The 20465-nt window shown below is 35.7% G+C and overlaps 5 protein-coding genes across 9 annotated transcripts in view; 2 read left to right on the top strand and 3 right to left on the bottom strand.

Annotated features, from left to right (window-relative positions):
- The window catches only part of LOC126756621 (uncharacterized), a 53388-nt gene extending 37604 nt beyond the window's left edge, over positions 1-15784 (top strand). For 2 of the 5 annotated variants that reach the window (XM_050469819.1, XM_050469820.1), the window contains exons 2-13: positions 679-798; positions 991-1375; positions 2552-4427; positions 6013-6182; positions 6311-6643; positions 6698-7196; positions 7439-7765; positions 7832-8015; positions 8111-8270; positions 8353-8476; positions 9972-10117; positions 10179-15784. In XM_050469819.1, the coding sequence (XP_050325776.1) occupies positions 695-798; positions 991-1375; positions 2552-4427; positions 6013-6182; positions 6311-6643; positions 6698-7196; positions 7439-7765; positions 7832-8015; positions 8111-8270; positions 8353-8476; positions 9972-10117; positions 10179-10514 (4644 nt within the window). In that variant the 5' untranslated portion in view covers positions 679-694 and the 3' untranslated portion in view covers positions 10515-15784. Of the gene's footprint in view, positions 1-678; positions 799-990; positions 1376-2551; positions 4428-6012; positions 6183-6310; positions 6644-6697; positions 7197-7438; positions 7766-7831; positions 8016-8110; positions 8271-8352; positions 8477-9971; positions 10118-10178 lie in introns of those variants that run through there. The other 3 variants (XM_050469822.1, XM_050469821.1, XM_050469823.1) reach the window with 3 other exon arrangements.
- Positions 15785-15993: 209 nt separating this feature from the next.
- On the bottom strand, positions 15994-17116 carry LOC126756627 (ribulose-phosphate 3-epimerase). The gene is made up of 4 exons (XM_050469830.1): positions 16838-17116; positions 16588-16773; positions 16326-16517; positions 15994-16259 (listed from the first exon to the last, which is right to left on the bottom strand). The coding sequence occupies exons 1-4, from the start codon at positions 17021-17023 to the stop codon at positions 16134-16136; spliced, it is 690 nt and encodes a 229-aa protein (XP_050325787.1). The 5' UTR covers positions 17024-17116; the 3' UTR covers positions 15994-16133.
- A 99-nt stretch (positions 17117-17215) lies between these two features.
- On the bottom strand, positions 17216-18092 carry LOC126756629 (LDLR chaperone boca). Its single transcript, XM_050469833.1, has 2 exons — positions 17838-18092; positions 17216-17764 (listed from the first exon to the last, which is right to left on the bottom strand). The coding sequence occupies exons 1-2, from the start codon at positions 17985-17987 to the stop codon at positions 17351-17353; spliced, it is 564 nt and encodes a 187-aa protein (XP_050325790.1). The 5' UTR covers positions 17988-18092; the 3' UTR covers positions 17216-17350.
- A 201-nt stretch (positions 18093-18293) lies between these two features.
- LOC126756628 (uncharacterized) lies at positions 18294-19240 on the top strand. Its single transcript, XM_050469831.1, has 4 exons — positions 18294-18451; positions 18510-18626; positions 18692-18842; positions 18907-19240. The coding sequence occupies exons 1-4, from the start codon at positions 18392-18394 to the stop codon at positions 19200-19202; spliced, it is 624 nt and encodes a 207-aa protein (XP_050325788.1). The 5' UTR covers positions 18294-18391; the 3' UTR covers positions 19203-19240.
- Positions 19199-20240, bottom strand: LOC126756626 (SOSS complex subunit B homolog). The gene has a single exon (XM_050469829.1). It carries the CDS (start codon positions 20139-20141, stop codon positions 19317-19319), a length of 825 nt encoding a protein of 274 aa, XP_050325786.1. The 5' UTR covers positions 20142-20240; the 3' UTR covers positions 19199-19316.
- Between the last annotated feature and the right edge of the window lie 225 nt (positions 20241-20465).

The raw sequence follows: 20465 nt of genomic DNA on the forward strand, positions 1-20465 counted from the left end.
CCACAGAGTATAATACGTTATATGATAAAACGTTGTACGAAAAATAATAATCGGCAATTATGTAAGTTATACTATTAACATTGAGAGAGCGTATTTTTCAAATATCCTTTCATGTATGATTATTTTTTATTAATATGACAACGAAACTGTGCAATAATCTAGCGACTGGCCCTTCAAAAATGAGCCAAAGTCGAAAAAACCACTTCAAAGTCAGTCAAAAACCGAAGCGTTTTTTTTGGTGTGTTTCACCACGAATTCATATCACAGAGCCAAACGGTCTATAAGGAATACTTCTGTCATTTTGGGGCGTGTACATGAAGCATCTGATTTGTGGGCCGAAAAAAACCGAATATTCATATTGTAATATATTCATGGATATTTCACTACGATAATGCGCCGTTAAAGCCAATAAAAGTTATGCGTTGAAGGCACTGAAGGCCATTCCAACCGAGGCTTATAACAAGTGTATGATAAATTGTTTTATATAAATAAGTTGCCGAATACACGATTTTGGAAAAATCACTTCAATTTCGAGTTTTTTATGAAGAATAACTTTGCTCATGAATTTAACGAAAAGTGCATTCTGTAACACATTGTAACACATTTAATTGCTAATAAGCATGCGGGTACATGACAATTTCATATTATCTTTTATATGACTTGATATTTTTGTTTTAGATTTTAAACATTATTGATGACGATTTGCAAAAACATGAGCGCCACACTCTCTATTAATCAGAAGCATTTGAGCGTCAACGAGAATCATTTTGGCGGCATTGTAGAGCGAAACCGTTCACGGTAAGTTAACCCAATATGCGCATCTATGCTTAATTATTTGCCATTACCAAAACATTATTGTACATATGTATGTCTAACGGTGAGATTTTTCGCATCAACTCGCACTAATTACGCTCATTTATTATCAATAATAACAAAATTACAATCATTAACCAACATTTGTGACGCGCCTGAATGTAATGCTTTGCATAGATCGGAACGGGCCTCCAGCTTAGCACTGCCGCACAACTCACTCTTGGACTTTTATGATAAAGAGCAGGAACAATGCAACTCGGTGGCATTGTTGCCGACGACCGTCAATGTGGTGGTGCGTCGACACTCGTCGCACTACTATCCAATGCTAGAGGAGAAGCACACGTCGCCGTTGCAGCAACAACAACAACAATCATTAAAAACACATACACAAATGCAAATGCAGACAAGACAATTAAATGCGATGACCGCAAATGGTGGCGCGCTCCCAACGCTGACCGTTGCCATTCCCGAGTTGCCGCAATACAATTATAATCATAATAAAGCTGGTCAATTGGCGATGCAGGACATGCAATCGATGTCATCATTGCCGCTTTCAAGCCTTGTAAGTACAATGAATGCAACTGGCCAATTGCAGAGAAGCCATTCCACGCACGCAGCAACACGCACTCACACACACACACACACCTACACGCACGCACAAACTGTGTTGATCACCCAGTTGATGATAATGCGAAAAACTACAATAACGCTTCGCATACTCTGCAACTGCTACCACCTACACAGTCACAGACATATTTGGCGCAATTAAACGACGCATGCAACATTATTCCTGGTAAAAAATAGAACAGAGTCTACAAACTTTATACATATATGTAAAAAATATACAACATATTTGAACTCACGATCCACCGAGTGATAATTATTTTAAGATGAATAATCGTTTTTTTTTGAGAGTTTGTCATTCTGAGAACCTGCCTCAAATGAGTGCATTCTCCTTTTGGTAATCATACCATTGTTAGGTTTTACTACCGTCTATTCTAAAATAGCATCGATTCTCAGCGAGCAAAGTCAAAACTCATGATAAAATTCTATCTCGAAAAACCATATGTATCACATCTTTCAATAAATGTAAGGAGTAGGCCTACAACTTGTTGAATCGACGTTCAAATAGTTACTGGGGTTTAGTTAGTTTAGGATCCAGATGAAATTTCCGGACCAAATGGCATGAGCACAACAAGATATTGATTGAAGGTAATAAAATCTGATTTGAAATTAAGACTTCAGTTCTGGCCAAACTCTGATCTAGTCACACCTGTGATTTGAATGTCATTACCGCGCCGTATCGTCCACATAATTTTCAATTTAATACAGAAAAACGAAAATATTTACCGTTATCCTAATTTAATACAAAGCATCGAGATAAAAACATTGACTCTCAGATTTTTTTTATTACTTTTATTTGCACAAATTCCGCCCAATGCAGGTCTAAGTAAACATTTGTTTAATAAGGATACTTAATGGCCTGAACTCAAATCAACAATGATTCCAAAGTCATTAATCACCTTCAGGTACACGCTGAGCTCCAATACATACAAATAAACGGAATGCTAATATACTTACATAATAAAGCTATACACAATATCAGATATTCAAATGCGTGCGCTAACACAAATCACCATTTCAACATACATACATACATAAGTAAACATATTGATCTGTATGGATGTAATTCTTCATTCACGCATCATTGTCCATCTTTTTATTCGTTTGATTTCAGGTGAATGGCAAAGAGAAAAAAGTTTTCACATACAATACGGTGACCAACAGTGCCAATAGTGCCACCAAAAACCAACCTATGAACTTGCCCAACACAGCAGCCCACTCAAGTATTGTACCGGATACACCACCGCCACCCGTCCCGAAGCGAACATTTCGTGGCAATTACGCTTGGAACGGAGCAATTGATTCGCCTACGCCCACGTCCGCAAGTCAAACACCAACCAAAGATAAACAACACATCAGTGCTGGCACCGCTTTTGTTTATCCACCGCAAACACAAACCCTTTCACCCGGCCATCGGCTACATCAGCAACAGAGCAATACGGTTTATTACAACTCGGGCGGTGGTAGTGGAAACGTAGGCGTAGATCCGGCACAAATACAAAGTCAATCCCTGCTTGTTGACCTGGCCACACGTCCACTATACGTGGATTCGGGCCTGGATGCCGGCGGTATTTCAGATGATGATCGGATGAGCTTGGAAAATTCTGTATTTGATGAGTCGTTGACATCGACACCTGTCAAGGTCACCAAGGCTGCGTCCGAAGGTACGGGAGGTGGAAAGTTACTGAACGCTGCATTTACTGCAAAGACATTGGTAGCTTTTACTGGGGACTTGAGCAACGCTGTAAAACGTGCAAATCGCTCGTCCAGCAGTACGGCTGACTCTACCATCACCATCTCTTCTGGCTACGGTTCAGGTCATAGTGAACGTTTCGCCTCCTCTTCGACTAGTGCGGACTTCCGCAGCCGTTTCTCATCTGTTGATACACAATCATCAATCGATAGTTGTCCAACAGAGAAGACGAGCGAGTCCTCTGTATCCAAAGATTACTCTAAAATGGAACGAACATTGCTTAACGATGCTATGAATGATTATAATAACTTAAATAATAATGAAACTCGCATTCATGTGGGTTGTAATATTTTGGTTGGTAATAACAATGCGCCCCCTAGTCGCCACTCTCCGAATGCGAATACCCAGATGAACAATGGATTGGTGCAGCAAAAACCACCTATAGTTCCAACACGAAAACAATATCCAGATGTAGCAAAGATTCCGCCACCTTGCAGTAAAAACAGTTCACAGCAGTCACTACATAGCAGCGGTTGTGGCAGCGGCAGTGGTAGTGTGGGTAGTAGTAACGCTGCCTCCACGGTATCGGCTTCCACGTCCACCTCCTCGACGGTGTCTGCTGGTTCGGGTACTTCTACGGGTTCTCTGCTGTCAGGTTCGGCCACTACATCGAATAATGCCATTTCACCGCTTACACACAACGTAGCCAATGTTTATCAACAGCCAAAACGTCCAGTACCGCCGATACCGCCAACGCGTGGTCAAATTAGTTTCGATCATAATATCAATAATGGTACGCAAATTGAAGCAACATCGTCCGCGTCGAAACCATCGACAGCACTAAGCGTTCGGAATAAGCTTGGTAAAAATAAACCTCCCCCTATCGTTTACCCAAAACTACATCAACGGCAAGACTCCAATTTGTCCAGTGATAGTTTTTCCGTCACTTCTAGTCCTGGTTATAACTCAAAAAATCTTATGGATGTACCGCTGCTTCAGAATGCTGCACGCATCAATAAGAGCGGTATGGGTGGGGGTATGGGTATGGGAATGGGTATGGGTGTTCGGAATCCGGATTCAGTGGATGCTTTTAATTTAAATGGATCACGATTCGCTGCGCTTACATCCAGTGGAATGGGAAATCCTGTGCTACCACCTCCACGTAACAAATACAGCTGCCGCCAGGATTCCAATATTTCCAGTGATAGTTTCAGTCAAACTTCCAGCCCAAGTTACAATACAAAGCAAATGGAAGCTCCTTTATTGCCCTCGCTCTCTGTAAAAAGGTTGTGCGGCGGTAAGTAAACCATTTTGATAAAACGTAAAATACCATTGAACAGATCCAAACTAAGATCTTAACCTGAGATATTAGTCAGTCGAATAAAGGGTCTATTAACAAGTAAGGAAGGGCTAAGTTCGGGTGTCACCGAACATTTTATACTCTCGCATGAGAAAGTGATAATCAAATACCGTATTTGTGTAAAGTTTTATTCCGCTATCATCATTGGTACCTAATGTATATATTATACAGAGAAGGCATCAGATGGAATTGAAAATAGCGTTATATTGGAAGAAGGCGTGGTTGTGAACCGATTTCGCCCACATTTCGTACACGTCATCAGGGTGTTAAGAAAATATTATACACCGAATTTCATTGAAATCGGTGTAGTAGTTCCTGAGATATGGTTTTTGGTCCATAAGTGAGCGACGCCACGCCCATTTTCAATTCTTAATAAAAGCCTGGGTGCAGATTCCTTCTGCCATTTCTTCCGTAAAATTTAGTGTTTCTGATGTTTTTTGTTAGTCGGTTAACGCACTTTTAGTGATTTTCAACATAACCATTGTATGGGAGGTGGGCGTGGTTATTATCCGATTTCTTCCATTTTTGAAATATGGAAATGCCTGAAGGAAACGACTTTATAGAGTTTGGTTGACATAGCTATAGTAGTTTCCGAGATATGTACAAAAAACTTAGTAGGGGCGGGGCCACGCCCACTTTTCCAAAAAAATTACTTCCAAATATGCCCCTCCTAATGCGATCCTTTGTGCCAAATTTCACTTTAATATCTTTATTTATGGCTTAGTTATGACACTTTATAGGTTTTCGGTTTTCGCCATTTTGTGGGCGTGGCAGTAGGCCGATTTTGCCCATCTTCGAACTTAACCTTCTTATGGAGCCAAGAAATACGTGTACCAAGTTTCATCATGATATCTCGGACGGACGGACAGACAGACATCCGGATTTCAACTCTACTCGTCACCCTGATCACTTTGGTATATAGTATAACCCTATATCTGACTCTTTTAGTTTTAGGACTTACAAACAACCGTTATGTGAACAAAACTATAATACTCTCCTTAGCAACTTTGTTGCGAGAGTATAAAGAGACTAGTTCTTCAGATACAAATTAGAGAAAGCGCAAGCGATATCTATAATTCAAAGTAGTCCCCACTAACTTAATGAATTTTAACCGGTTGTTTGTAAAAGCTCGTTACTCTGACACATATGCTGCACGAATTTTATACTCATAACGTCAGTAACTGTCTTCAAAAATTAAGATTTTTGAAACCAGGACCCTTTATGACTTATTTATAGAAGTCAAAACCAAATTTTGTATTTCATCGAAATCGGGACTTAGCGAGCTCATGGTACGTTTCCCGAAAAGGAGAAATCCAAAAACATGAGGAAAAATACTGTTATTTCATTAACTTTTACAATCACTTCAGAATTTAACTCATTAGACCTTTAAGTTCTGCGTCCCAGGATTTTCCAGAAATAGAGAAAAGCTAAGTTCGAGTAATTACTGATACAAATTAATAATAATGAGGCATTTCATGTAGACTACCATCAACAATGTAGTTAATGTTCGATTCTGTTCCAGTCCCGGCGCCTATTGTTTATAAACAAAAACTGCAAAATGAAACCATCGAAGAGATGGAACAATCGGTTCCTATGTCGCCACTTACCAAATGCGTGTCCACTCCGGCTAGCCTACAAACAATTGTACGATTCCAAAATGGAACCCCAAACACGATGTCACTACAACATCAGGTAAGGACTTAACGGAAGTTTGTAACACTTACTACTTCATTCGATTCTACTCAGATTTGGCTACAAAGTTTCATGAAACTAGAATAATCTAGAGCTCCGTTTGTTTCCTAAATTTTTGTTTACTTTAGCAGATTATTCATCGTCGCAAAAGCTCCAATCCTTACATCACCAATGGTCGACTGAAGTTTCGTCTCTGGCAAGTATTAGTAAACGCATTCGCTTTATTGGTGATTGCTGGTGGCCTAGCGGCATATTTCAATGCCTATCCAACTATAAAATTCGTCAACAAAACGATTATAAACACCGTCCATGTGGAGGATACTTCGATTTATGGAAAGAACCCTGCACCCGGTACTTGTTTACCTATCATAGTGAAGTTTTGCCAAGGTCCACAAATCCCCTACAACTACACCGTGTTCCCCAATTACATTGGGCATTTCGGGCAACTCGAAACTCAAGTGGTAATACCTTCTGTTACATATTTTCATCTACTTTTACTTAATGATTACCTACAGGATCTAGATGCCTACGATGCACTGGTGGATGTGCGATGTTACGAATTAGTCTCACTGTTCCTTTGTACCCTGTTTGTACCGAAATGCGGTTCGACCGGAGCAACTGTACCACCTTGTAAAACCTTGTGCACCGAAACTATGCGACGTTGTGGTTTCTTCTTTGATGTGTTCGGCCTCAGTTTACCTGAATATTTGAATTGTAAGCTCTTTAAAGATTTCGAAAACCCCGAAGACTGTGTTGGACTCGACCAAGTGCGTGAGGTGATGATAGCATCAACGAACCCCAAATGCGATGGCTTTCAGTGTGATCAAAATCGCTGTTTACCCAAAGATTACGTATGTGATGGTCATTTGGATTGTAACGACCAAACAGATGAGGCCAAATGCGAACGGTGCCAAAAGGATGAGATCTATTGTGGCGATGATCGTTGCATAGGTATAAATCACGTATGCGACGGGGTTATCGACTGTCCGTATGGACAAGACGAACGAAATTGCAGTAAGTAAAATCAGTGTCATCAAGGTTAAGCATATAGTGGGCTTCAGACAATGGGGCGAGTAAAGAAACAAATGACTTAATACTTAATTAATCTCCTGTATGTATTTACGAAAACACGGCCACCAACGAGGTGGTCTTTACGGTGTTATTCCCTTAATTGCCTGCTAGTTCCAAGCTTGACTATGTGCTTAGCGCAGGACAGTAAAATTACCAAGATTAACTGCATTTGCTCTTCTCAACAGTTCGTCTAAGCGATCGTAATGGGGATTTAGGGAAAGGCATGTTGGAATTCTATCGTATAAGCACACAAATGTGGACCCCAGCTTGTGTTAAAAACTGGGATCGCGCAGTGTCCCCTTCAGCTGTATGCTCTATGTTGGGTTATAGTGCCGTTAACGCCACGAGTGTGGTAACACTCAAAACACACCGATCGCTTATGGCATCCATAAATGTATCGACCGATATTTGGAATATGTATGCGAAAAAACATTCAAATCTGATGCAGGAATTCTCAAGTTGTTCGCCCGATGAGGATTATCCAGTTGCTGAATTAACTTGTGCTAATTACGGTGAATTTCAAAAACTGTCGGAAATAGATTTTTCAATGCAATTTTGAAATGTAATTAATATTTTAGAGTGCGGAAAAGTTAAACGCGGACGCCACAAACCATCTCGTCGCATCATTGGAGGCTCACAGGCCAACCCAGGCACTTGGCCATTTTTGGCCGCAATTTTAGGAGGACCTGAAAAAATATTCTACTGCGCGGGAGTTCTAATATCCGATCAATGGGTGCTCACAGCGTCGCATTGCATAGGAAAGTAAGTGAATACATTAAATTAATAAATAGAAGTATATTTTAGGCATCTAGCAACATGCACATACCCTCTTCATACATGTATGTAACTCATTTTAGTCATACCGTCATTGACCTTGAAGATTGGACCATACAGCTTGGTGTAACGCGCCGAAACTCCTATACATACACGGGGCAAAAGGTTAAAGTCAAAACAGTTATACCGCATCCGCATTACAATACCGTAATCACACATGACAATGACATAGCACTATTTCAAGTAAGCTAAACACATGCTAATTAATGACCGAAAAATACTTCGAAGCCATATTAATATAAATACTTATGCTATATGCTTTCAGCTGGCCACTAGGGTCGCATTCCATGAGCATTTATTGCCTGTTTGTCTGCCGCCACCCGGAATTAAACTGAAGCCGGATCAAATGTGCACAGTTATCGGTTGGGGAAAGCGGGACAACAAAGACCGTAAGATAATGATTCATTTATATTTTAGCTATACGTATACTATTGAAATTTAATGTAATATTTGTCTGGCCTTGCCACGTTGTCTTCACCTCGGGCAAAGATTAGGTTAGGTTAATCTGATAGGCCAATAAGCCACGTATAGACCGGTTTGGTGCTTTGCAATGCCAGATGGAGTTCACTTGTTAAGTCCAAGAGGAGTATTTATCGTTTAGGATGAATTTTAACAGACTCTGCAGTCTCACTGTCGATATCTCCTCCAGTGTATTATACTGTGGGGACCCCAGATGCTTACAGCGTAGTCTTGCCAATGCGGGACATGTGCACAAGAGATGCTCCATTGTTTCCCGGGTGCTCTGCTCAAGACATTTCCTGCTGTCTTCTCGATCTGTCAGTCTCATCTTGCGGGCGTGTATCGCCACCAGACAGTTACCAGTTAGTTTTTCCTTCATGCTCCTACAGTCTCTCCTGACGAGTGCCAAAAGAAATGCTGAGTACTTCCGATCTACCGTTTTGCACATGACTTTTGCAGTTTTGTACCCAGGTAGCTCGTTCCATCGGGTTTTGATTCTCTTTACCATACTTTTGTCGAGGTCATTGTATAGACAATGTATGGGTTTCCCAATGTTGTTCACGTTGTCTGATGTTAGCTTGACACCATTCTTGGCAATCTCGTCCACTATTTCATTGCCCTTGATACCTTTGTGGTCTGGCACCCAGTAGAAGTTAAGTTGCTTACTTCTGGCAAACACTTTCCACTGCTATCCTGCTTTCCAAGACACTTCTGGACGATATTCGATACGGCAGCTTTGTTTGCTGCTAGGTTGTGTATGTTCACTTTGAACGTTCTTTCCCAGTTAAAAATTAGGGTCATGTAATCAATGCCCAATCACCATTACCCACTGAGCTATGCCCGAAGGTTCTATATGTAAATTCTCCTGCATTCAGTAGTTGTCTAGCCGATTTTGCTGCGCAGTTTTCAGCGAAGAGGTCTATAGGTGGCAAATTTAGTGCCAGTTCAAAAACCGCTGTTGGAGTTGTTCTGAATCCTTTCCATTAACTGCCGGTAGATGGATTTCCGTACGCCTACCCACCATACTACTGCACCGTAGAGCAGAATTGGTCTAAATATAGCTGTGTAGCAACAATGCATGAGAGAGGGGGAAAGCCCACAGATTGTGCCGAGCATCTGCCTACACGTATATAAAGCATTGCTGGCTTCCTCACCTCGGGCAATAGTTTGTGAAGATAATTATTTATGATCACAGATATGAAAAAATAGTAGTTTGATATTAATATAAGTGTACTTGAAGTTTGCTCGGATGCCTATCACCGTGAAAGCTACTGTAGCCTTTATTCACTGTAAGCAAGTTCGAAAATCTTTTTATATAACTTTATCAATTGTGGCTTACTCTTCGTACTTTTAAACCAAACCATGGTCAAGGCAGAGTCTAGATCAGTTTATAAAACTTAACTCTCATTTTTATACGTATTTCAGCAAAATCCACATACGAACCAATTGTCAATGAAGTGCAAGTCCCGATTATTGGCCGACAGCAATGCGATGTTTGGCTTGATAACCTGACAGTATCCGATGGAATGATATGCGCCGGCTATGAGGAAGGAGGAAAGGATGCATGCCAGGTATGCATACGAATCAATGAAAAAATGTCGATATAAATATCAATGAATTTAATATTCACAGGGTGATTCCGGAGGTCCTCTGCTCTGCCCCTATCCGGGCGAAAAGGATCGTTGGTTTGTGGGTGGCATCGTGTCGTGGGGCATAATGTGTGCACATCCGAAATTGCCAGGCGTATATGCGAATGTGATCAAATATGTGCCATGGATACAGGAGCAAATGGCTAAATATTCAAAACCTGAAAATGAAGAGAGGCTATCCAAATATGATGCACACCCAGGCGGACCAGATATTCTGTCAAACATAGCGACTGGACCCATACGCAACAAAAAACCATATCACAATCAGAATCGCAGTCCAATGGACATTGATTACTACGACAATTATAAGAAGACCTAGACTAAACATTCACATTAAAAGTTAAACTTAAAGAAACCAGCACAAGAAAGGCATTGTAAGTGAGGTGTTCAATAAACCATAGAGAGAAAGAAGGCAGTCAAAATGTACGAAAATAAGTACATTGAATTTCGATAGACAATAATGCACATATACACATATACATACATACTATATGTAAATTAGGCATAGAGAAACATTTCTACAAAGTGTTAGACAATACAGTTTAGTTGCGATTCGTTTGTATTTGACAAACAACAAATATATTCATATCCTTGTGGCATATTGCCATTTGAAAAATGGAATATGTTTACATAAAAAAATTAAATTTAGGCAAAGAGTGTATAACAGCTATGCTTATACAAGTACTACAAGTTTTTTGTAATACATTAGTATTAAAGGGCACACTTTTGAGGGGAACAACATGTTACCACCAAGCACACACATACATATTATAACCGAACAAGTCAATTTCCGAATTTAAATGTCAATTGGACACAAAGTTCACATTGTTTCCTTGAAGGAAACCATAGAAAATGTGACAAAATCCGTGAGGGTCAACTAAATACCAGTGCATACATACTACATACATACAAACATACAATGTATCACAAAATACAAAAAGTATTTTATATCTATACATCATGTGTATATAGTTTACTATACCCACAGATTTATACCATATTCTAATTTTGACAATTTATTGCTGATATATCCTTCAAGTTTTGTAGTAAAGTAACAGGCAAAGTGCAGAGAAAGTCTCTGCGACAGTAAAGTTGCAATTGACGATTGTGATTTATTTTCAAATATATACATACATATATGCACATATCTACTTCTGTTATCAAAGATAACATTTGACATGTATGGTTGTCGTTGTGGAGACTCAAAACGATAGTAAAACATAAAAGTTATTCTAATTGAAATCATACCCACTCAAAACAAGTGTACACATATACATATATCTACATATATGGAATATTTATACACACACATTTATATGCTACATACATACATACATATATGTAAAACATGAAATTGTTACACGTCTATTAATTAGCAAATGTACACAGAGACCACATTTGCATAAATACCTACACATATGCATATATACATACAAATATGTTATGATAAAAAATATTTTTTATAAGCAAACGGAAATATATAGTTAATTTTTATATGTGTACACGTATAAACTGTGCAAAAAAGCTATTATCCTTGCAAACATAAACCACACAAATTATTAAAGAAAACACATACTACATGCAACATAAAGTAGATTAGTTAATGTAAGACGCAGAAAGTGCATAGCTACAAATATTATACATATGTAGTAGTGAGGTATGTAGTCAATGACTGTAATATTGTTGTGTGAGCAAATGTTCAAAAATAAATAACTACAATAATGAAATAAGCTAAAAGGTAGAAAAGTTACATATACCACATGCATTCATACTCTACGCACATCCACACAATCATATGTATGTATACCTATATCGAACATGCATACATACGCGTTGTGTTATCTGAATGAATATGCCTCTAGAATATAATGTGTGAACTATGGATGTTTATAAAAATTGAGACAATAAAATAAAGTTCAAAACCAAAGTGGTGAAATGGAATGCAGCAAATAAAGACAATGTACCGAAGACAATAAATTTGTAATTTGTAGAATGTGCTGTATTATATAATAAGGTAGAGTGATGATTTTAAATAGATTTATACATTAACAAATAATTTGCGCACAGACGCACGTGCATGGCTGAGGCCTGAGAAGTTGAAAATTACTGATTTTTAATTTTGAAATGCGCGAAACAATTGAAAATTGATTTTTGTAAAATAACAGTGCGGTAAAGAACTAAATTTTTAAGCGAATATCTACCTAATGCTGAGAGAACAATTTAAATTATTTAAAATACGAATCGGTTTTTATTTTTTTGCCCTCGAAATACATATATTTACCCATTTATTTTAGTTTAAAATACATATGTTTCTATAAAAATATTATTTTCGAATAAAAGACAATATTAAATACAAGCAGAAACTTATTGTAACACACAAATATTAGTGCGGCGTGTTGTTGTAAGCTTCTATTTAGTAAAATAATGAAATAAAAAGAAAAACTAAAAGAAATATATGCATGGGTTTCAGCTTTAACAATATAAAATTAATTAAATATATACATGCTGTCTATATATACATACATATACACGATATATATAAATGCTAATTTAGCCATACATACATATACATATACTATTTACAATTAGATGTTAATGTAACTACATAAAAGAAATACATATTACACGTGGAGCTGCAACCACAGTCTATAAGTAATAACCAAAGCTGATTTTTACCTCACTCAACCACATTCTTCTTTAGGCACAAATGTCATTATACATATGTACATACACTTTACATATGCATACAAATATATGTATATTATAGAAGGATACATATACATATACATATGTACATATGATAAATTAGGGTGTCCGTTATTTCCAAGTTAATTTTGTTATGTTGTTTAGTTTCTGTTTTTGTCCTAAAGCGGTTCTACGCAATTGAAGTTACATTTATAGTAGATCAAATGGCCTGAGCATTCATACAAGTGCCTTATGGCTTTTGTGTTGCTTATACGACATGGTGTACTGTTTTAAAGCTCAGTAAACTTGTAGGAATGGTCTGTAAACTTGATGTCAAATTTAAACTGCGTATAACTTTTAAAGGAGTGTTAATATGGAAAAATTCAACTAGACTTTTTTGTGGAGCGATCAAATTTGTAATATAATTTTTTTAACGTTGTAGGTTTACAAGAACCAATTCTTATTTTACATTGTGCAGTTTTCTTAGAATTATGTTGCTTTCTACTTGACTTATCGATAGCCCAAACTTGATGAAAGAACTTTAATTAAACTCTTAAATAACTAGCAATGCATGTGTGAATTTGGAAACCGAAAATCAAGGAAATTTTATTCAACTTCATTAAAGTGGTTTTTCCGTTTATTAATTCATATTTATGTAAGTATGCGTATGTGAACGTATTTATGTCTTCATATACTATATGTATGTATATTGAAGGGTATGTACACATGTATAAAAGGCAGTGCACACATACGCACATTCACACAGCTTTATAATTTCGAACGAAGTGTTGTATACTTGAATTTATATATACACTGCTAAATACATACATATATACATACATATATGTATAAACCATACATACATTTTTAGTATAAACTATAATACAAGCAAAATTTAAGGAAGCAGGAATATAAAAAGAATGAGAATATTTACTATTTTAAAATGTATCAGACAAATTTAATACGATTTAAGGCAAATAACAATAACAAAATTAAAATAGATTGTTTGTTTGTGATTAAAATCCATGCTGAATATATACATACATATGCATATGTATGTAAATGCGAGAGTATATGAATACAAGTAGGAGCCAGACACATATGTACATACATACATATTTACCTATAAGGGCGGTAAATTTACCTGCATACATATATACTGTTTGCTATCACACACACAACTAATACTCCAATTAGCGCAAGTACTATATATGAATATTTATACCCTTAGCGAAGAAGAATAAAATTGTAACTAAAGTATAATATACCAAAAGTACATGTTTGTATGTTAGAAATTGTAGACAATACTATTTGAACGCATTTGCGGAGCAGAATAATGCGAAAAGAAGAAATGCGTGCAGCAAAAGCTTACCATGCATGTTTCTGAGATTAGAAGAAAAAAAAATAAAATAAACAAATACGACAATAAAACATGTTATGTACAATCATCCATTATAAACAAATACATATATACATATATATACATATGTATATAGTATATACAAAAACGTGCATGTATTGTTATAGTTATAGAAATAATATACATATACTTATATATACATACATGAATATCATAAATTAATATACATATAAATATAAAATATTGTATTAGACTAAAATATGAAGCAAACATACAAGTAGTGAATGCAAAAAGAAACCAACTTAATGTGATCATTCTGATAAAGTCAAAAACTGCTTTACTTTTATACTTTGCATACATACGACATAGTGACGATGTCGAAATAAAGGTGAAACTACATATAAATCTTATAGTATTATATACATTTGTAGTTAAGGCAACAATGGAAATAATAAGCTTACATACATGTATACACTTCAAAACGCAAAATTGTATGTTGAAACACAGCCAATGTATACATACATTCATATGTACTTATACACAACAATTTTATTTAATTTTATTCTGAAACCCCATTTCTTTTCGTTCCTCTTGTTCACTCATTCATGCAAACACATGTTAAAATCGCACATACATATGCAGAACCTACGTGCATATAACGGTATACAATATTTGAATATCAGAAATCAGAAATGTCAAATTATAAATAAAATAATTGCATAATGCACAACAAATCAAATTATTCTTATAAGAAGTTTAACCATATTGATTATAAATTTTTACATTTCTTTCGCAAACGCCAGCATAGCTAAAAATCATAAAAAATAGAGCAAAATAATCGCACTTGTTAAAAATGCACAAATACCGAAATTCGGATGTAAGAAGAGGTCAAAATTATCAATCATTATCAGTTATGCCACAATTCCAAAACTACACAGAAAATATGTATATGGTACATATACTTACATATGTTCTATAATAAATCTGAACTGATTGCCTTAACTTTTATTTTTATTGCGAGTTTTCGCATTAAAGCGACCAACATTTCCATATGAGCTTCAGAAGCAATATTTTTATTTATCGGTTCGATTTGTAATATGCATGTTCTAAGAGGTAGTTACATGAAATCAGAAAATAATTTCATTAATCATATTTTTATTTTAACAGAAGTGATGACAATAATATAAAATAAGATATGCTTTGCTATATGTTCTTTATTAGAAACAGAGCTTGAGTCAAAATAAATTTACTTGAGTGACTTTAAAAATGCGTATGTATGTGCATATTATACATATAAATTTATAAAAATTCAATGACAAACCGCTGTTGGTACACCTGCTTGCATTAATAATGAAATATTAATAGTTACAAAAAAGTTCGGAGCGAATAAATAAACACATGACAATGCAAGTGATAAGAGAACACATAAACCAAATTTAACGCATACTTTAATGCAAAGTATATAATATGTGTATCTATGTATATAGATATAATACGTACATACCTATACATATACCATATATGAAATAAAGGAATAAAAACTGAATATATACATACATAAATGTTAATAAAAGTAAATAAATGGCACAAACAAATTTTGTTTTTTTAATGAAAGACAATTTTCTTTTAGTTGCAAATCATTATTTTTCATATTCTATGAAATTCTTAAAAAATATGCAGTATTTGTAAAAATTACCCCCCAAGGGCGCCTCAAATTTATGAGGCACCTGTTACTACTTATAACCCGAAGATGTAAAATTCAACAAGCCATATCAATAGTGTATTTGTAAAAATAACATATGTATGTACATTATTCCGCAAGCACGCCTCCCATTTATGAGGCAGCTGTCACAATTAATTTCCCAAATATTTTAAGAACAACCTGTCAGATCATTAGTGTACATGTGTGCATGCATCGTTTGTGTATTTTTGAACTGTGTCTCTAAGCAAGTTTATAACATCCCGCTGATTAGGAGCTTGTATAACAGCTGTTCCAGACACAATCATATTTGCGCCAGCCTAAAAAGATTTTTGGTTGATATAGGATCGATTTATGCTTGTGAGTGGAAATGATATAAAACTTACTTTCGCACAAGTTTCTATAGTATTTGGGCCAACTCCACCATCCACCTCTATGTCTAGATTAGGGTAAAGAGTACGTAAACGCTCCACTTTTGGCATCATATTTGCCATAAAAGATTGTCCTCCAAATCCCGGTTCAACAGTCATTACTAAAACAACATCGGCCATATCAACGTATCTTTCAACTACTTGAACCTTCATATTTAACATACAAAAGATAAGTTGTACATATAGTTGGAAAAAATATACATGGCAAATATTGTACCTCAGTGCCTGGCTTCAAAGCTAATCCTACTTTCATTCCTGATTCACGTACTTTTCGGCAAACGTTTGCAACTTCTTCCATAACTGGTTCTATGTGGAATGTATACAGATTTACACCGGCATCAGCCATAGGTTCAATCCATTGCTGTGGGCGGGACACCATCATATGAGTTTCGAAAAAATCTTTCTAATTATAAGAAATACATACAAGTATGAAAATAAAGTATCATTAATAAAGAAGTTGGATATACCTTTATTTTATTCCTTAAGCATTTGACTAACGAGTGACCAAAAGTAAGATTTGGTACAAAGTGACCATCCATTACATCAAGATGTAGATAATCTGCTCCATTATCTAGCAATTTTTGCGATTCGTTTGCCAAGTCAGCCAAATCAGCATTCAATATTGATGGACCTATTTTCGCTTGAACAGGCATTTTAATAACTATTAATTTATATATATTCTTTAAACGGAATGATTTTGAATCGGTAGAAGAAATAAAATTTGGATCGGTCAAATATAAGGGTCGAACCTGTCATTAAAACGTGCAATTGAATTGAAGACCGGTTCACAATAGAGTTTATCAAGAGTTGCAAAACGAACATATAAAAAAACTCGTAAAAACCAATTTGAAGAATGATATGAAATGCATTTTTATTAATTTAAAAAATATAAACTTCCATTTTCAGCTTAAACATATTTTGAGAATCCAACACTTTTTTATAAAATAAGATAATCTCTAAAGAAAGTGGGAAATAAAATTTTATAGTTCTTGTTTTTCTTTTGTGGAGTCATTGCTGGTGCTCCATTCACCGGGATATTCTTTATTTTCAATTGTGACTCCTTTGCAACGAGTTTGTTTTATTAAAAAATCTTTTGCATCCCAAGCTTGAGAACCGTCCTTAAAAAGAAATATAGCTCTATTATCATCCACCATATATCGTTCAGCTTGTATATGATTGTTCCAAAGACTTGTCTGCCACAACTTAGTAATTGTGTCAGCTTCTTCCCGTGTTGGATCTCCACCCACAGAAACGAATGTCATAAGTGTTCGCCCTTTTTTAGAAGCTTTTAATAACTCTTCTGGATTTTTGCTATCGAGATTTGATAAGTCAATTTTTGGCTGAGGACGCAAGTGTTCGGGCAACTCATCCGGTTCTAATGGCTCTTCATCTTCCTAAATCATTTTCACGCAAAGTCATACTTATATTTTTTTAATAAAACAATTAAAATGCAAAAATTTCGCTAACCTCCCATTGGTCTAGGAGACGCTCCATGTCAGCATCCGTAAAATCACGAATATCTTTTTTTGCCCACTCAGGTTTCTTGTCATCTTCAGCCTTTTTTGTTAAAGTTTTTGGAACTAACGTCACTAAAGCGATTAAAAGCAAAAGCCGCATAGTTTACAAAATTTAATAAAAATTTTACTCAACTGTTCACAAGCCACACGTAAACAAAACAATACTCATATGTATGAACAATCCCACTCGCAAATATGAAAATAATAGTTCACAAATGTCATGCACACAAATATTTTAATTTTCAGTTCAACCTATATACAATAGGATTAATATTAATGTATAAAATTTTTAATTATAATTGAAGAAAATTTCCCAGCTTCATTCATTGTTATTGGATTTCGATAGTGGATATAAAAGGAAATATTAATAGATAAAAAGTTCGTATTTACAAATATTTCGTTTGAATATTGTGAATAGTGGTGAGTTCAGCACTGTTGTACTCAGTTACGGCGTCAATGATATTAATTTGAATTACTCTATTTATATTTATTTGTTGAAAAAATATGTTATTAAACAATTTTGGTGAACCCGTGGCTTTGGAGGAATTCGCAGAAAAACATTTGGTATACATTTTTATATAATTATTTAATATTTTCTCTTAATTAATCTCTTTTTTATCAGGATCGAAAGTCACCATTATTGCTGTCCAGCTCTAAACTTTTAAACAATTTTCCAGAGGGTTGGTGTGGAACTGTGTATTCTACCCACCGAATTGTTAATGAATCTAAAGAACTTATGGTGAGAAGATTTCGGTAAAATTATTTGCAATTTAAACATAGTGAATTAAAATGAATTTAATTAAGTTGCTTAAATCGTCATCGCCAAATCGTATTGGGGAACTAGAAGAAAATAAACCAACGGTGCTAGACTTGTCAGAAGATTCCCATATTACTGTAACTGCATTTTCTTGGACCAAAGAAAAAGAGGAGCCGAAATTAATTTTTCTTATTAAGGGTATATATTCCAAATCCATATATACTCGTAATATTCCTTTCATATTTTTTATTTTTTTTTCTAGATCAATATCTAACACGGATATGTATAGATACATTCACCAAAACCTTAAACAGTATTATATCAAATGATATTTTGCGAGGTTTTATCAAGGAAGGGATAGATGTAGTTCACTTTAACGACAAGTTTGCTATGGGATCTAATCCTAGAGATCCGAAAATTCAGCACACTTGGTCCAGTCTACATTTGTTGACTTATCTCATTCGTCCAAAAAAAATTTGTGGGTTTTCAGAAACGACACTTCCCAAATATATTACCCAGTGCTGTAGTAAACTTGATATTAATAAATGTGCATATTGAATTTTAAGAATAAATTGTTATATTTTATTGAATAACTATTTACTTTATTCTTCATTATGTATATGCATGCAAGTTTAGATGTTAAAAATACGTTTATAACTAGATTAGTATTTTTCATCTGCGTTCATTCTTAAGATTGCTAGAACGTGTTGCTCCAGTGCGCCCGCCTCGGTTTGGCTTGCTACTTTGTGATTGCGGTCCAGTACCTGCAACAGTCACTGCTTGTGTTGTTTGTTGCACTGAAGTGCTAACGTTTGTATTACCAGGCATTTGACCACTTAATCCACTAGTAAGCTGTTGTTTTTGAGGTGTTTGTCCTATTTGCTGAATGTTACCTGCTTTCGCAGTAGTTGTACTCCCTGGCTGTGGAATGCCCCCTCCTAAAGAAGTTCCAATCAACCTTTGTCCTACTTGACTCGAAGTTCCAATACTACCATTACTGCCAGCTTGAGACACTTGTTGCGTAGGAGCTACGACACTAGTAGTATTTGGTCCAACAGTTGGACCCGTGGCGACACCTGTATTTGGCAATAACTGAGGATTCCCAACAATACCTCCTAGACCCTGTGACTGTTGTTGCTGCTGCTCAGGTCGTTTGGGTTCACTCATATTTATTTGTTCGTTAAAAGTCATACAAAATTCTCCAATTTTATAAACTTCTCCATTTTTTCCAGAATATAGTGTCAAGCAGTGGCGCCAAATTGATGCATATCCCTTCGTTAATTTGATGATATCACCGGGTGCTATAAGTTTGCCCGGTTCATCCCAAATGGACACATTTATGCAAGCAGAATGGTCACCAACTTTAAAATTGCGCACCTCTCTATTTTCTTTAGTTACAGTGGCGGTTCCAATTTCTAATACTATGAAAATAACATTGATGTTTTTTAATCCAGGTTTAATATCTTTTATAAGTATACTGCATTCACCATTGTACATTATGAATTTTTTATTTTAATAAAAATTTTATTTTGTTAATATGCAGTGTAATAAACAAACAAATGCCGCTCTATTGTCAAAAATAACCCCGTAGTGTTGTTAAACGTTCAATCAAAGCGGATTTCAACTTCAACTGCTGGAATATATTAAATGAATGTAAACAAAAGTATTCCCGCATGGTCTAGTTGCTTACCTAAATATTGAAAATAATAAATGCTAATCACATATATATATCATATCGTGTTTTATGAAATCATAAGTTACATCAAATTTATGTATTTATTCCAGATATATATTTTATTTGTTTTGATCTGGCAACTTAGT

This window comes from Bactrocera neohumeralis, chromosome 4 (genome assembly GCF_024586455.1).
Source record: "Bactrocera neohumeralis isolate Rockhampton chromosome 4, APGP_CSIRO_Bneo_wtdbg2-racon-allhic-juicebox.fasta_v2, whole genome shotgun sequence".
Lineage (NCBI taxonomy): Eukaryota > Metazoa > Arthropoda > Insecta > Diptera > Tephritidae > Bactrocera > Bactrocera neohumeralis.

Bases quoted from the DNA above. Each gene is read 5' to 3' on its own strand.
- LOC126756627 (XM_050469830.1), bottom strand. From the start codon at position 17,023: ATGCCTGTTCAAGCGAAAATAGGTCCATCAATATTGAATGCTGATTTG. The intron at 16,518-16,587 runs GTACAATATTTG...TTAAATATGAAG, and splicing joins CTTTGAAGCCAGGCACTGAG to GTTCAAGTAGTTGAAAGATA. The intron at 16,260-16,325 runs GTAAGTTTTATA...AAATCTTTTTAG, and splicing joins CTATAGAAACTTGTGCGAAA to GCTGGCGCAAATATGATTGT.
- LOC126756629 (XM_050469833.1), bottom strand. From the start codon at position 17,987: ATGCGGCTTTTGCTTTTAATCGCTTTAGTGACGTTAGTTCCAAAAACT. The intron at 17,765-17,837 runs GTTAGCGAAATT...AAAATGATTTAG, and splicing joins GTCTCCTAGACCAATGGGAG to GAAGATGAAGAGCCATTAGA.
- LOC126756628 (XM_050469831.1), top strand. From the start codon at position 18,392: ATGTTATTAAACAATTTTGGTGAACCCGTGGCTTTGGAGGAATTCGCA. The intron at 18,452-18,509 runs GTATACATTTTT...CTTTTTTATCAG, and splicing joins AATTCGCAGAAAAACATTTG to GATCGAAAGTCACCATTATT. The intron at 18,843-18,906 runs GTATATATTCCA...TTTTTTTTCTAG, and splicing joins ATTAATTTTTCTTATTAAGG to ATCAATATCTAACACGGATA.
- LOC126756626 (XM_050469829.1), bottom strand. From the start codon at position 20,141: ATGTACAATGGTGAATGCAGTATACTTATAAAAGATATTAAACCTGGA.